The sequence below is a fragment of the Rhinolophus ferrumequinum genome, chromosome 6, assembly GCF_004115265.2.
Source record: "Rhinolophus ferrumequinum isolate MPI-CBG mRhiFer1 chromosome 6, mRhiFer1_v1.p, whole genome shotgun sequence".
Taxonomy (NCBI): domain Eukaryota; kingdom Metazoa; phylum Chordata; class Mammalia; order Chiroptera; family Rhinolophidae; genus Rhinolophus; species Rhinolophus ferrumequinum.
The window spans coordinates 70,447,812-70,464,420 of record NC_046289.1 but is presented as its reverse complement, the minus strand read 5'-3'; the positions used below and the strand labels follow the sequence as shown (position 1 = coordinate 70,464,420).

Genomic DNA, 16,609 nt, shown 5'->3' with positions numbered 1-16,609 from the left:
GGTTGGCTGATGGGACAAGCATGCAGCCTGCAGCCAGCCTGCCAGAAAGAGATTGGATCCATGACCTTGGTCTCATTAGCAATGATTCCTGGTCAGCTGAGTGGGCCGGGAAGAACTATATTCCCACACTATATCTTCAACTTCAAACAGCATTTTATGAACTATGAGCCCATGGTCCCAAGAGAGATGAGGTAAAATTGTGTGACTACAGCAACACAAATCTGTCATCAGTGCTCTCTGGCAGCAACATCTCTACTTAGGTTGGAGACCTGGTATAATTATTTCTCTTGTTTAGAGAAGGCAGGGTCCTTTTTATATTTAAAAATCCCACAGCATGCATTTGGCTTCTTTCCGTTTATATCCTAAGTGGTCAGTAGGGGTAGTGTCACCTCTGAACCCAAATATGGAAGTTATAACATGACATACCTAAGCCAACACTGCTGTTCTCCAGCAGGTAACTTAGATGCTCAAACATGGCCTTCTGATTTTGCCGGCTAATTCGACAGAAATAGCAAAGGAAGCGGCAACAGCTAGCAACCATCTTTGGAAAGGCAATCTGGAGGAAGAAGGAGGAAGTGTCAAGGAAAAGAATCTATCATGAGGTTTTTCTGAAAAGTCTGACTTCAAAGAACTGAAGTCTTGTAAGCTGCCAACAGTTTGGAAAATATATTTTCTCCTTACTTCCAGTTTGTTCCAAGACGTATTCACAAGAGAGATAGCGCATGTACACCTAAGAAGAGGCTTCCCAAAATGCTGTGAGCAAATTATAGTTCCTGTAATATCTTCTTTCCCAAGGAAATAAATGTCAAACAAGAATCCGAGTCATCCTCAGAGGTCACGTGAAACTGCACAACCCTGCACCACACTAGTGTTTCTCACTAGGAGGAGAATGGACAGAACTCTGATAGAAAATTTCAGAAGGGACATGGGTGATCGGCAACTAGACCCGGCAGTATTCCAAACCTGAGTCCTCTGGGTGAGGGCTGGCCCCTACAGTTGTGGAAGCCTCAAGAGCATCAAGCTCTCGGACTGGGAGCCTCCCCCAACCCCTTCTGTCCTTGATAATTGCTCTCCTGTGGGCTCCTACAGCATTTGTGATCTACTTCATACAAGTTAGCACTGAGATGCCATCATGTATTAGTTTTCTGTGTTTGGCTTCTCTGCTTCACAAAGTAATTAGCATCTCCAGGGCCTGGCCATGTCTTATTTTGGATCCAATAATGCTCAGTAAATGGTGTCGGTGTTCACCTTGCTCGGGATCCTAGAAAGCCCTCGATTTCCCCCATTAGAATCATGGCGGGTGCCTGAAGAAGTAAAGTTCTGAAACCTAGAGTCCGCGTGCCTGCTGAGGCATCCAGATGTTTGCTCGGGGATCTCCTGGAGAGAGTCCACTTTCCCAAGAGATCAGAAGAAATCAAGGGAGGGAGAATGTGAGCTTGGCTTCTGTTCTTCCTTCACACCCCCGCTTGTCAATACTGGTGGCAATGCTTTCCTAGGACCCAGGCATTCTGGAATTTCCAATATTTGAGGACATACCCCATCTACTGCCTTCACAAGCTATCTGATTCTGAGGAGAACCCCACGCAAGGTGGGCCCTATCCCCACTCCTTTCCCCTTGCCAGCGGGAGCTCCCCTTGACAGCAGGTGCCTTGTGGGGGGCGGGGGGCTTGCAAAGACATCATCAGGAGTTTGGCTCACAGAGGAAACACGCACACTCCTGAGGGAACACTGCCAGGATCATCATTAAGATCTTGTTTTCTTTTAAAACAGCCTTCTCCTGAGGCAGCACAAAACACACCAGGCTCCTGTGTGGAGCCCAGAGGAATTCCAACTGGGAAGGAGCAGGATTGCAGAGTCCGGTAAATGCAGCCCAGTGGAATAAGACAGAAAAGGCCCCGAGATACTCACACGGGCTGGATGCCATTCGGCAGCCTCATCCCACCTCTCCGCCCCTTCCTGGCATTGTGCCCGTCCCTCCCCCTCCCTGGGAAGAGTGGCTGAGGCAATGGGCACCAGCCATATGGCTGTAAACAATTCACCTCCAGAGTTGTTGGCCAGGGGTCAAATTCTGGCTAAGTTTTCCTTGTAGTATTACCTGAGATTTCTCTGCACCCAACACGTTCACCATCACTTCCATCACTGTCTCGTGCATGCCGAGGACTCGCATGAGGTTGGGGTGCTGGTAAAACACCTTGTTGTTCATTATGTCTCTAGGGTAAGGATCGGAGAGAGACTTTAGCACTTTTTTATTTCAAGGCTATGGAAATTCAGGGCTGAGAACACACAATGCACACACCCGCTAAGGGTAAAGTAATATAAATGTGACAGGCTGAAAGGATAATGAGAAGGCACTAGGTCATGTGGAACAGAGGTGGAGTGCCGTTTTCAGCTGGTAGGAATAGTCTGGGCTCTTTCCTTTCTACTAAGTACTTGCTTTCTGTCTTGGAAACATTTTAATGACATTAAACGGTTGCCCCTTGGTCCTGTTACTTGCGATAGTTTTAAGGTAGCCCAAATCACTGGATTTCTCTTCCTCCAGGTACTCAGGGTCCTCTATGTTTTTCCTTCTCTTGCCTTCTATCTCTGTCTCTGTGTACTTCCGTTCTCTTAGTGATAAGGCTGTACCCATTTCTTACGACAATTGTACATTCGGTACCAATGTTGTTTTGGGACAGCAGGCCTCAGAAACCAATGCAATCACCAACAGAATGAAAAAAAAGAAGTACGTTTTTAAGTCATTCAATACAAACTAAAGCTGCAGGCAAATCCACCGACAGAAGCAGCCCATGACCTGGATGTGTGAAGGCCGGCAGTGTGCTCGCTCTCTGCCCCGCCTCCACTCCCCTGCCCCCGAGTGTTGCAGCCACCAAGAGGAGATGCCACCAGCTTTCACTGCTGCTATGTCTACTGCAAGGCCTGAGGGGGAAGCTAATTCGGTTGCTTTTTTCTCTTCCCATAACAATCTCTTTATTTCTATTACAAGATTCCCCTAGGGAAATGAATTGGAGGAATGTGTGCACCCCCCACCAACCTGGGTATCCTCAAGGTCCCTGTTCTGGGCTTTGGTGATAGATGCTCATTTAATTTGCTGGCCCAAGGGCTGAATACTCGGCAGCAGGAAGGCTGCTGTTGTAGTTTTTGATTTTAATTAGGTAAAACTGTGGGCTGCTCAGTGAACCTTTGGGGTCTCGGTTTTCCCATCTGCAAAATGGAAGTGCTACAATATCTAATTAAAAGAAATCTTTTTGATGTCTAAAGTGCCATCTTTTTGACAACACGGCTTCTAAGGAAGAGACGCAAGCTATTGTTATGGGTAAAGGTGCCTCAGAGTTGACAGAAATGACCCTCTAGGATAGTGCTGAGAAAAGGGAAGGAGTGGGTAGTAACGTTTCAGAGGGAATTTCAGAAGATTTCCAGTCGAAAGCAGGAATGCTCAAAGGGGTTCTTTCTTGTTGGGGTGAACACACTGTCCCTTGCTCCGAATATTTTCATTGCCTTCCTGAGGCTATTTTCATCAGATTCAAGCTAAATAACTGTTTTTCTCAAAGACTCCTCCCTACTTCTTCTGGTAATGTCCCTTTACCCTGATTAGCAGGTATGGTCTCTTGGGTTATCAAAGGTGACCGATGTGGCAAGGGTATGCCCACAGGAGGGACACACAGAGACTGGACACGATGGGATTCTGGAACAGCCACTCAGCAGCGTAAGCCCGTTTTCCCACTGGAAGCCCTCCTGACAGCCTTGCACGTGACTGGGTGACCTACCCCAGGCCATTGATCATAAGCAGCTCCTCTTCCTTGCCCATCCTGACGCTGAGCAGGCAGCGTATCTGGCCCAGGGCAGCCAGCAGGCTGATGGTGTCGCCCACAGACGCCTGGCTGATGGTGTAGGTCTTCCGCAGTGCCTGCAGCAGCTCCCCGATGCTGTCGTACTGCCTCCGGAGGAGGCTGAACATCATCCGGACGAGTTCCGCATCCTGGATCTGGTCCTCTTGGGCCCAGCGGATCATCGTCTGTGAGATGAGTTCCTTCAGTGTCGCTAGAAGGACAATATGAAGGACCAGTACGGTGGCCGTCCTGGTTCAGGGAGAGCTGCGTACCTCAGCTACTTCATTCAACGATAAGACACATCATTGGTTGGTCAAGGCTAAAAAAGTTCTTTTTTTTAAGGATGGGTATGGCATGTAGACAAGTAGAATATGTTATCAGAAGACATAGATGTGAGCCATACTACAGGAAAAGAATAGGAGGTGGATACTCTGGTAGGGCCAAAGGCTTTGCAGTGGGACACCTGACCCTCAGGCATTGAACTGCGCTGTCTGGATCTCTGGCAGGACTCAGCTGGCACTGCACCAGGGACTACCTTCCAAGCTCTGAGAGGAAAAACAGTAAGACTTTGAATTCAGAATTTCTCAGGGCTCCTACTGGTTGCACAGAAATACCACTGGCTGTATAAGTAAAGATCACTCGTGGGACTCAAACCAGCTGTGGGACTTGCCGAGGTTAGACTCCACGGCCCTGAAAAGTACTGGCAGTGGTGTGGGAGGATGACCAGAAGAGAGACCTGAGCAGGAGGACAGAGGAGAAGGTACCCTGCCAGGCCAGCCCGGAAGGCACTTCTCACCCCAGATCATGATGCACGCAGTTCCAGAAGGTGCCATGACAGAGGTGAGAAGTGCTGCTTTTAAATTATGATTGCATCCACGTCTGGCTTTGCCTATCACCTTCCTGTAAGGTATGGATAGCACCGGGATCCTTAATTCAGACCTGTGATAAAGGCAAAGCTCAGGGGACAATGAAGGTCCTACAGTCCATCAGAGAAAGGATTGGGAATGAACTCAGATGGGTGCTTTGGATCATTGGTGCCATCTCTAATAATTGAATTTTCTACCTCCATATACTACATATGGCACATGCCTGCTCTACATTCAGTCCTGGCTCATCATAAGGACATAAAGTAGAGCTCCAGAAGAGATCTAGATATAAAGGATTCACTTGACGTACTGCTGTGTCTATCAACCCCGTGGGTATTTTAGGTTCAGAAGGGAGACATTTGCCAAAAAAGCTTAAAAAAGGATACCGAAGGCAGAGAGAAGCACCATTAAAAGATGTTCCTAAGAGATCTCTCTACGCAGGGATTGCTGACTAATAGCTATTAGGTTAGATAATATGTTAACCCTGCGGGGAAAAGTTATTTATGGGCTAGACTGAGTTTCTCTCAGGGACCTGTCTCCTCAGTAGCCAAATGTAGAAGTTCCCATTTCTCCTAAAGAAAGACAAAAACGTAGACATTCTTGGACCCAATGTAAGCCTTTCTAGTCCTATAAGTACAATTCCCTCTTTAGCCTATATTTTGGCCGAAAAAAATTAGTTCTCACCACTAACAAGCAAATTCTCTGCAGAGTTTATACACATCATTACAGTCTTTGCCATGCATGAAAAGCAATAGTCAGAATTGTTAATCAGCTCAAAGTCTATCTTCCTTCTAACAGGGAATTGTACAGAGTCATGACGAAATGAAGTGAGTATTAGCTTTTCCTTAACCTGACTTTCAGATGAATTCAGGATTTGGGTGAGCTGTTAGCCTCACAATGACTTAAACATCCAAATCAACATTTATAGTCTAGACAGTGGAACATTTACAGTCAAACATCTCACTTGAGAGCAAATGGGAAAGAAAACAGCCCTATAGCCTGAAAGGATGGAGCAGGAAACACCCCACAGGTTCTTTGTCCAGACTAGCCTTCAAGGTAAGAATAAGAGAATGAGATAAATAAATATGTGTGTGACCAAGCTAAAGCTCATTAAAAAAAAATGTGACCCCAAGATCATGACAGAAAAAGCAAGATCCATCATCCTGGTGTTACTGGTGCAATTCAGTGGAAGGCATGACATTTAAGGCCATTCTTATTGATCAGGGTTTCCAAACACGAGACTGAGGTCTAGAAAGTGAGAGAAAGAATGACAAGGAAATGAGAAGAAAACTATGGGGAGAGGGAAGAAACATTTTCAAGAGCCCTGAAAAGCACAGTGTATTTTGTGGCCTGACATATGCCAGAGATGTAGCACCCACCAAGCAAACCTAGACTGAATTGAGAAAAATGAAGCTTTACCCCTGACAGCCATGCTACTGGAAATTCCTCAGACTTTAATTAGCTTCCATGAAACAGTGGCAGAGCCGCATAAAGGTACCAGATCCAAGAAGTTAAAAAAACACATGTTCTAGAAGGCAGGAGACTCTCTGTATATCCTGTGCATCCAATGATTAAAATAATTAATACATATAACCATGTCTGACACATATTGGGGGCTTTGTAAGGGTTAACTACTATATTATCTATAACAGTAGTTATAAAGAGTATGGTCCACAGACACTTGGGGTCCCCAAAATCCTGTAGGCAGTTCTCAAGGCCAAATGTATTTTCATAATAATGCTAAGATGTTATTTGTCTTTTTCATTGTGTTGGTAGCTGCACTGATGGTGCAAAAGCAATGGTGGGTAAAGCTGCTGGGGTCTTAGCATGAATCACGTCAGGAGTGCCGACCTCTGCTTGTCACTGCCACATCCCCAGGAAAACGCCCAGTTTCACATAAGAATGTTTTCAAGGAAATATAAACATTATTAATTTTATTAATAATAAACTCGAGTATACACTGTTTGAATATCCTACGTGACAAAATGGGAGCTATGTTTAAAGCACTCCTGTTGTATGTCAAAGGACAGCGGTTTTCTTGAGGGAAAGCACTTGTGTGATTGAGCTGTGAGCTAAACTGCCGCTTGTTTCACGGAATAACATTTTTAATTCGAAGAACCACAGACAAACTATGGTTAAGCAGTCTTGGGTAACTGACAGGAGTTTTCTTAAAAATGAAGGAAGAAAGACTGTCACTTCAAGGAAAACAGTCGATAGCATCTGTTGCCATAATATAATTTGAGCTTTCAAGTGAAAACTAGAATTTTGGAAAAAGTTTATCTGCCACCATGAGTTTGACAGCCTTCCAATACTTAAAGGCTTTTCTTATTAAATTGTTGATATTAACAAATGTGATTTTAAAAACATTTTATAATTAAAGATGTCAACATCTGGAAGCTCTGCATAACTTCGTGAACCAATAATTTCCCAATGACAAAATGCATGATGTTACAAAAACATTCATAGGTAAAATGATTCATTCAACATGCAAGATACACCAATGGATTTTTATATAACCGGGTTCAAAAAAATGTCTTTAGTATGGTTTCAGATTCCACATGGCAATTAACTTTTGAGAAACCACTATTTGTTGAGTTTTTAGCTAGTATTAAAGAAAAATTTCCACAATTATCTGAAAAAGCTATTAAAATACTCCTATTTCTAACTATTATATATATATATATCTGTTTGAGGTCAACTTTCTTCCTATCCTTTAACCAGGTCTAAGAATCCAGCTATCTTCTATTAAGTCAGACATAAGAGATTTATAAAAATGCAAAACAATGTCACTCTCCTCATCCTTTTTTTGTATTGAAGAATTTAGTTATTTTTTAAATAAAAGTATGTTATTTATATAACATGTAATGGGTTATTATTTTTTAATAAATAATTGTCCAAAAATTTGTTTTAAATTCGAATTTAGTAATATTGATAGATATAATCCACATAAGGTAAAGCTTATTGGGGTCTTTGATAATTTCTCAGAGTGTCAAAGTTTGGGAACCACAGAGCCTAAAGAGCCTAAACTGAGGTAATGACCATGATTGAAAGGCAAAGCTTTTCCTCCAGCTAAGATGAAATTCTGTTCCATTAGGCTGTGTGATCCTAATCAAGTACTGAGACCTGAACCTTGAAAGCTGCAGCTGAGGATGCTTTCTATGTTTGTTTCCAGATGGGAGGTAGACCAAATGTGAGTATAAGAAATGTATTACATCTCACATTGAGAAATAAGGAGAAGATTAAAGAATCATTATTTTGAAAATTGAATCCTGGCAGTCAGCAAGGGTCCTGGTCATTATTCATTCATTGCCACAGTGTTTCCCACCAGCCTGAAGGGCCCTATATGCTTTCTCTTCAATTTGGGTTTAAGATCAATCATCTTCAGAGCAAGAGGGGAGTAGCATATCTTCTACATAGAGGCTGGGTGGCCTTGTTTAGCCTTCTCTGCAGCTAGTACAATGGGGCACAGAGAGAAAAGGTACACTGCAGGCTGGAGTGGGGATACTTAATTCTCTGCCCCTGACATTGGCTGACTCTTCAGCAATGACTTTACTCTCATTCATACTGGAAACCAGGATTGTCAACTACAGAGGGCTTTGCTCTGGAGTCAAAGCCTCAGGACATATCTCATTCACAAGTTTCTACCTGTCCTCATCTTACTAGCTGAGTTATGAGGTGTGATGACAAAATACAGTGAATGTTTAAAATAAATTATTATACTAAAAGATACATAGCCATTAATCCCCCTCAAAATACTCCCCCTCGCTTTGAACACACTTATCCCATCATTTTTGCCACTTTCTGAAGCAGTTCTGGAAGTCCTCTTTCATGAGTGTCTTTAGTTGCGCTGTCATGGCTGCCTCGATGTCCTGAATTGATTCAAAACGTTTTCCTTTCATGGTCATTTTGACTTTGGGGAAGAGCCAGAAGTCTCATGGTGCCAGATCCGGTGAATAAGGTGAATGAGGACACACCGTAATGTTTTTATTTAACAGAAATTGCCATACCAGAAGTGATATGTGACACGGAGTGCTGTCATGATGGAGGATGGAACCATTTACCCATTTCATGTTAATGCATTTTTCGCGATCCATGATTTATGGGACACTTTAAAACACACCTTTTCTCAACTGTAGCGCACACCCAACTGACTACACCGAACAAGTTGAAGCTTGTCACACTGTTACAGTTACTGTTTGACGTGCCGCTTCCCATACTGAAGAGCCCTGCCTTTTCATTGGATGGCACTTGGCAGCAGCATTCACTGCAGTTTTTGATCACAATGGAAAGGCTCTGTGTCACACATTACTTTTGGTACGGCAATTTCTGTCAAATAGAAACATTACAGTGTGTCCTCATCCACCTTATTCACCGGATCTGGCATTGTGTGACTTTTGGCTCTTCCCCAAAGTCAAAATGACCATGAAAGGTAAACGTTTTGAATCTATTCAGGCAGCACATTGAGGAAGCCACGACAGTGCAACGAAAGGAACTCATGAAAGAGGACTTCCGGAACTGCTTCAGAAAGTGGCAAGAACGATGGGTGGGATAAGTGTGTTCAAAGTGAGCGGAAGTACTTTGAGGGAGATTAATGGTAATGTGTCTTTTACTGTAATACATTTTCTTTTTAATTTAAACATTCACCATATTTTTGTTATCATACTTCATACCTCCAGTTGTGTCCCTCCTAAATAGTTTATTAATCAAACATTGTTTTTTGATAAGTGTCCAATATTGGGTTAAGTACCCTAAACTAAACTATTTCAAGACACAATTATTATGCACAGCAGCCTAGTTGGGGAAACTAAATATATATATGTGGAGCATTTAATGAGAAATAGTGTAAAAACTAAGGGGTAAAACTGTATTTTCCAAGACAATTCATTAGACAAATAAGACAATTCATTAGAAGGTACAACATCTCCAGTAATACTTTCAATAGAAATTGAGAAAATAAATGGTAAGATCTTCCTTGCTCATTTTCCCCCCAATGGGTCATTTATCTAAAGGTCTTTATTTCTAGAATAGGTCCACATTACGTGGAGACTAAAGAAGTAGGGAAGGAAAAGCTCTATCATGAAGTTAAGAGGGATGAATGAACTGATCTTATGGAAAAGACGACTCTTGGCTACGACTAACTTGGAATGCTGTTTTCCTTGAAGAGATGGCTCACACAAGTAGTCCCTGTAGTAAATACTTTTATTTTTTCTGGTATCAGTGGGGGAATGCTGACATTTAGGTAGGAATTTCAACAGCAAAATGAGTCAGCCAGTTCGCAAGATAAATTTAAACCTCTTCTTTAACCAAAGAAAGACAGATATATTAAGAACAGTTACAACTAAACAATGATTTCATTTCTGTTACTTTTCTAAGTTCATCTTTGGAAATGCTACCCTTTAATCACTGAAAAAGAGAAAAGAAGAAAACAACACAAAAACATTTAGGAAGCATGACTCCTGAAGGGGGACAGACTCCAAGAGAAAGAAAAGGGTTAGGTGGGGAGCTTAAATCTACCATTTGCCATAATGTACGTTCTCTCTCTCTCTCTCTCTCTCTCTCTCTCTCTCTCTCTCTCTCTCTCTCTCTCTCTCTCTCTCTCTCTCTCTCTCTCTCTCTCTCTCTCTCTCTCTCTCTCACACACACACACACACACATGTTCCTAAATACTTCACTTAAGAGCCTATACCAAATGTAATGAAGTTGCTTCTGCAGTCTTTGCTGCAACTCTAGGATTTCTACCCCCTGATTTCCTTGACTCATGAAAGCCTTGTCAAGTGCACGAGATGGTTCAGCTCATGTGATTTTGGAAAAGCTATAGTGTTCTTTTCCAAAAGGAAAAAGAAATATGTGTAACCAAACACTTCTTTTCTGCTGAGATACAAAATTAATCCTAGGAAACAGAATGCCTTAGGGAAGCTAGTCATGTGGTTTCTTTGACAATTATAAATGGCTTCATTTATGAAATTATTAACATTCTAGCTCACTCCACTTTTGCAATTTGTGTAATTAGGGAGAGTCACATTTAGGCAATTATATCAAATATATGATCTAGAAACGGCATTTTAAATGATTGTCTAGGTTAACTCAGCATGGAAATATTTCTAAGGCGTTGTATTATTTAGGAAGACTTGATGCCTGAAAGGTATTTTAAAAGAAAAATAGCTACTTCACTACATGATTTCTGGACTAATCCGACACATTCCACATAAGAAGAATAGAGTGTCTTTAAATTAGACCTAGCCTTAATACATCAGTTTGGGAGCCTAGGTATTATTTGTTAAGTTGTTTACTCTCTTCCATTTGCTGTTTTGTAACCTGCTATTGGACTTCAGGACCCACCATTCTGTGAACCTTACAAGAAAATTCTCTAGAGTCACCCACAATATTTGGTGTAACTCTTTTTAAAATGGTCAAATTACCAGCGTTGCAGTGCCAACAATAATAAGAGAAAGGTCATTTATTCTCATGGTGTAGGTTTAAACTTTTAGGTTCCAAGGGTCTGGAAAGAATCTTTTCTTTTTATCTCTAAATTTAGATCAGCGTCCAAGTGGCCATCATGCAATGAAGTGCGTACTTATTATCAAAGAGCAGATGTTGGCCACTGGCAAAGCAAATCCCTGTCGTTTGCAGATTGCAAACCTATGCTGGTGTTACATTTCTGCAAGTGTGCTCTTAAATCTGGGTCAGTTTGGAGGAAAAAGTCTTTTGATTACATCAAGGAAAGGGGATAAACAAAACTGCACTGTACCTAGCTTGAACTTGGAAAGCAATTTATAATGCCCACACTTACAATTGGAAAAGAAAAATGATTATGTGCACCTAAATTATGTACACTTATTTTTAAATTCTAGATGATTAAACAGTCAGCTTGTGGTATGCTGTGAATGCTCTGGAGGCATTAACAGGTGGCAGATCATTTTCAAGTGAAAAGAACAAGTGTATTTTGACCTCTGTTTTCTTCCTCCCTGAATAATGGCTCCCCAAAGAAGTTCACCTTCTAATTCTCCGAACCTGTGAATACCAAGAAACCTTATATGGCAAAAGGCACTCTGCAGATGTGATTAAGTTAAGGATCACGAGTGGGGGACACTGTCCTGGATTATCTGGGTGGGCTCAATGTAATCACAAGGGGCCTTATAAGAGGGAGACAGGAGGATCAAGGGCAAAGAAGGACATGTGATGACAGGAGCAGAGGTGGGAATCATACCATTGCTGGAAGGGGCGCTTGCCAAAGAATGCAGGAAGCCTTTAAAAGCTGGGAAAGGCAAGACATAGATTCTCCCCTAGAGCGTCCAGAAGGAATGCAATGCTACTAACCCATTCATTTTAGATCTGTGACCTCTAGTACTGGGTGATAAGAAATTTGTGTTGTTTTAAAGCCAGTAAGTTTGTGATAATTTTTATAGCAGCAATAGGAAACTAACGTACTTCCACTGATAGCAAGTCTTGGGTTATCTGAGTCCTTTCCCACAACTACCCATCAGTCACTGTGGGGTCTCAGGGAGCAAGCTACTATGAAAGCACACCCAGAAGGAGGGACCTGCGAGAGATCCAGTTCTAAGTTTTTGCTGAGGCAACTGAAGTGACAGAATGCTGACACAACTGAGGTCTGCCTGGATCTAGCCCAGAGCTTCTGTCAAGCCAGAACATCAAAAGCAGAAAGCGCCTACTGCAGAACTGCAATGGCCAATTAGATAATGTACACAGAGCACAGACAGCATATTCTGTAGTTTCCGGGACACAGCTCTTTGGCCTCTACTCTCCCTATGAACATCAATGGTTAGGAACGTCTACATTTCAATGTTAACCGTTGAGTATATGAAATGCTGACAATGATAAACATCACGGCATAATGAATATTCCTGACCACATATCCAGCATTCATTTGTCCCTTCTTCCTTCTGAACAGAACCCTGATTTTGTAGCGATATCTGCCTCTCTACCTCATGGCCCATGGTCCTCAGTGAAAGCTGGTGCAACCCCACTGTAAAGGGGGCTCCGTTGACTTAAGTTAGCCTTTTATTTTCTAGTCATGCTCATGGGTTCATGCGTTGACCTGTGATCAAGCTCTCCAATCAAAGGTGATCTCAGGATCCTTACTTCAGGAATACCAGGGCAGGAGAAATGTTTGCACTTTCCCCTTAGACCCTGTTGTGCATGGATGTGAGGCCCAGCCCTGCAGCCACCATCTTGCTACCAGCCTGAAGGCGAAGCTGCAACATGGAGCAAGGAGAATTTGGGAAGAGTGAGCAGAGGTGTGGGATCAACTCAAGCTGGTACTGGTTCCATCTCTAAACTTCCAGGTACACCAGTCAGTAAAGTTCTTATCAGCTAGTCTACCTGAGTTGGGTTTATTTTTCTTTCTTTTTTGCTGAAAGCATCAGAAATGACAAATGTGGAGATGAAGTTCTTATGAGCTATACTTTGTATGTATATTCACTTCAAAAGTTGAGAGGTATATAAATATCTAAGGACTAGAACATAAAATTGACCATCATTGTATCGAATCCTCGCCTAACCTCACAATTAGTAAACAACAGAGCTAGGATTCAGACCGCCATGGCTGGAATTTAAATCCATCTACTTTATCATCTTAGAGCTGCGTACTTTCAACAATTTCATAAAATTCAGAAAAATAGTTATCTTTATTAACACTTTAAATTTATATTATACTGTCTAGATGCTCTCTTAATAAACTATGAAATGGGTTCAGGAATAAATCCTGAGTATCATAAAGCTTTAGCTCTTTTGTTAACTGACTCTGAACTGGGCCAATGATTCACTTTCCTAGAGCCTCGATTTCTTCGCCAATAAAATGAAATTAGTAATATTAAATTCATGTTGAAGAAAATGAATGTAGGATGGTTCAGTGACAAAGGTGCTGGGTCCTTTGTTCCAGCTCTGGCTGTGTGACCTCGGTAAAGTTGATTCACCTCCCTGTGTCTCTATCCACTTCTATGAAGTTAATATTCTAGGATTCTATGTCTATTCGACTCACTGAGCTCTTGAAAAAGTTGTACTAATTTATTAAAATGAATGCCTATGGCTTCATTGGGTTAAATTGATGAGCACCAAGAATTTTACTACCACATTTTGATGCCAACCGGCCCTATCGTGACATTACCCAGCTTGCTTTTACGAACGGTAAAAGCTGAGATTGAGAAATAAAATCTTACAATTCCAGTGGTTACTGACCACGGTAAGTGGTAAGTGGTCATTATCAAAGCATCACCACACACCACTTACATTGAGGAGGTGAGCTGTGGTGACTGCTGGCTGAGGAAGGACGCTTCTTATATCAGGGGTAGGATGGCACAACAGCCTGTCGATTTAGCTGGGGAGACTTACTGGGGAAGGTCCCAAGCCTTCTGTGTCCCAGCGCTTCCTCTGGTCTGAAAATCTGGTCTGTGTTACAAAGTGGCCAAATACCTACTATTTATTAGCACAGAAGGTCAGGGAGAAAGTGAAATCCACTGACTTCAAGGAGACTTGGAAACTTCATCACGCTAATTTCTCTGCTTTCCCGGGGCCTCAGGGGCTTCTCTGGCCCAGGCCAAGCAATAGGTACGTACCACCTGTCTCATTTCACCAGAACAAGGATGCCGTCAGAATCACTGAGAACAAGGTTACAGGCTCTGAAGACCTGAAAGGAAAAGCCTGCGAAGACAACAAGGACCACTGTTCCTACATGACAAGAAAGAATGCTCTGTTTACGACATGTCCTCAGGGCCCAATGAACAGGCACTGGCTGTCAGGCCCCCACAGGCGTGTGCAGAGACCACCGGGCCCAGCAAATTGTTGAACATCTGAGCAGGCACCCAGCTCTCATTCATCCCAGCTCTATATTTAATTTTTGGATATATACGCTTGTTTCCTTCTCTACTGGCTTTCTTGGCTGGGGAATAAGGGTAAAAGTTCAAGCTACTTGCTAGAACATTCTACTTCTTATTACAATAATAGTAGCCACTGTTTACTAAGAGCTTCCTATGTCTCAGAGCGTGTGTTAAACACTGCATCTGAATGATCATTTAACCCTCACAACCGCCATGTAAGAATAGAAAAAACCAACATGGCAGGAACTGAGTTTCCTCAGCAATGATGGTCATTGCTAGACTAATCCTCACTTTAGTTAGAAACACTTCAATTTACTAAACAAACCAAGGTTCCTGTTAAGAGGTGAGGTCTGCTGAGACAGCCCCGGGGGTGAGGGCTGTACAGGAGAAGGAGCATGGAAATGGAGCCTCCTATCTCGATCTGTAACTGGCGTGGACCCTACAAATCGCCTCAGTCTGTCTGGCCTTGAGCTTGGCTCTCAGAACTGGCCGTGTATGGAGAGTCATATGGCAGTTGGATATTTCTGCTAAATCTGTTTCTAAATTTCCCTCCCTCAGTGTTTTCTACCCTGGCCAGAGCTTCCCTACCTGGGAGGATGGAGACCAGTGGGGAAGCAAAGTGCCCCCCTCCCAGGACTGTTTCTATGGCCACTGGATGCCCCCTCACTGTCAGAAGCACCCTTGCACACCACCGGCAAAATGATGCTTTGGTGTTTGCTGCGGATTCTGCCAGTTCATCTCCACAGCCCCCTGGGGTCTCATCCATCATATGGAGATAATTAGCCTGTTGTTTTTGAAATCAATCAACCAGCCTCACAATCACTTTCTCAAGAATGTTCAGGTGATTAAATGACCGATGATGACAATGGGGAAAAGGGCAGAGAGAAAACAGATGATGTGGCTGATGTGTTAGGGAGGGATGGCCTTGAAATGAAGACGGAGCAGAAATGGGACAGCAAAGGACTCCGGGCACTGAGGTCTCTGTCTTCGCTTTGGGGGGAAAGTAATTGAACTGCTTTTATTTTACTTTCTATGCTTATTCAGTATGCAGAGTAATCTGATTATGACGCAAGCTGCTGGCCCCACATCCTCAATCTCTATGCCTCGCCGTCCTCTCCCTCCACCCCTGCAGCTCCCTCCCAGCTGGCGCTGCACAGTGTTTTGAAAGAGCAGGGGCCCCGGCCATGGAACAGGATTCCAAACTTGCTCTCTTTCTTCCTTACTTCAAGAACCTTGTCCACATTATTTTGCTTCTCTCAGACTTAGCTGCCTGGTATGCAAAATGGGAACCTGGCTGTCCCTGTGTCTGCCTGTTTGCTGTGAGGATAAAATCAGATGAGGGAATGTGAAGCATCTAGCACAGTACCTGGTACAAAGCCGGTGCCCAGTAAACGTTAGGTTTCCTCTCCCCTGACAACGAAGCTTTCTTCTTCATCACTAAAACACAGGCTACCAAACGGCAGGCCTGACACTGGCTTGTTTAATAGATGCAGGATACCTGTTATGCAACTATTGCTGAGGGGTGCTGGCCTGGGAGCCCCTGCATCATGAGGATGAGTTCTGATCCCTGCTTTGCCATCCATGAGGGGGAGTCTCCTCATGCCTCAGTTTCTCCATTTCCTCATCTCTACACTAGGACGAATGATGCCTGTTTTGTCTGCCATGCAGGGCTATCCAGGTGAAAGAGACAGGGGTGAGAAACGTTCTTGCAACTTTTAAGGAGCTAAATAAAAGTAAGGCTCTACCCCTCCCCTTTATATCTGCTAATGCAATTGCCATCTTGTAAGGATCCATAAAAACCATCTACAATACCCTCCTCTTCCTCACATTTCTAATTGGTTGCCTACCTCTATAATGTGTCTGACCCCTAGAATTCATGTTTCGCTGTTACACCCATATTTGTTTTTTATTGCTGCTGTGACAAATCGCCACAAACTTAGTGACAAAAAAACAAAACAAAACAAACAAAAAATCCCCACATATTACTGCCTTACGTTTCCGTAGATCAGAAGTCTGACCCATTTCTGTGCTCACCAAGTCTAGTTGTCAGGGGAGAGAAAAAATCTAACGTTTATTGAGGACC

General features: G+C 43.0%; 1 protein-coding gene across 1 annotated transcript in view; it reads right to left on the bottom strand.

Moving 5' to 3' along the window:
• RYR3 (ryanodine receptor 3) overlaps positions 1-16,609 on the bottom strand; it is a 479,789-nt gene that overhangs the window by 135,044 nt on the left and 328,136 nt on the right. The window contains exons 39-41 of the mRNA XM_033107698.1: positions 3,765-4,038; positions 2,096-2,210; positions 427-556 (exon numbers count right to left, since the gene is read on the bottom strand). Of these exons, the coding sequence (XP_032963589.1) occupies positions 427-556; positions 2,096-2,210; positions 3,765-4,038 (519 nt within the window). The remainder of the gene's footprint in view (positions 1-426; positions 557-2,095; positions 2,211-3,764; positions 4,039-16,609) is intronic.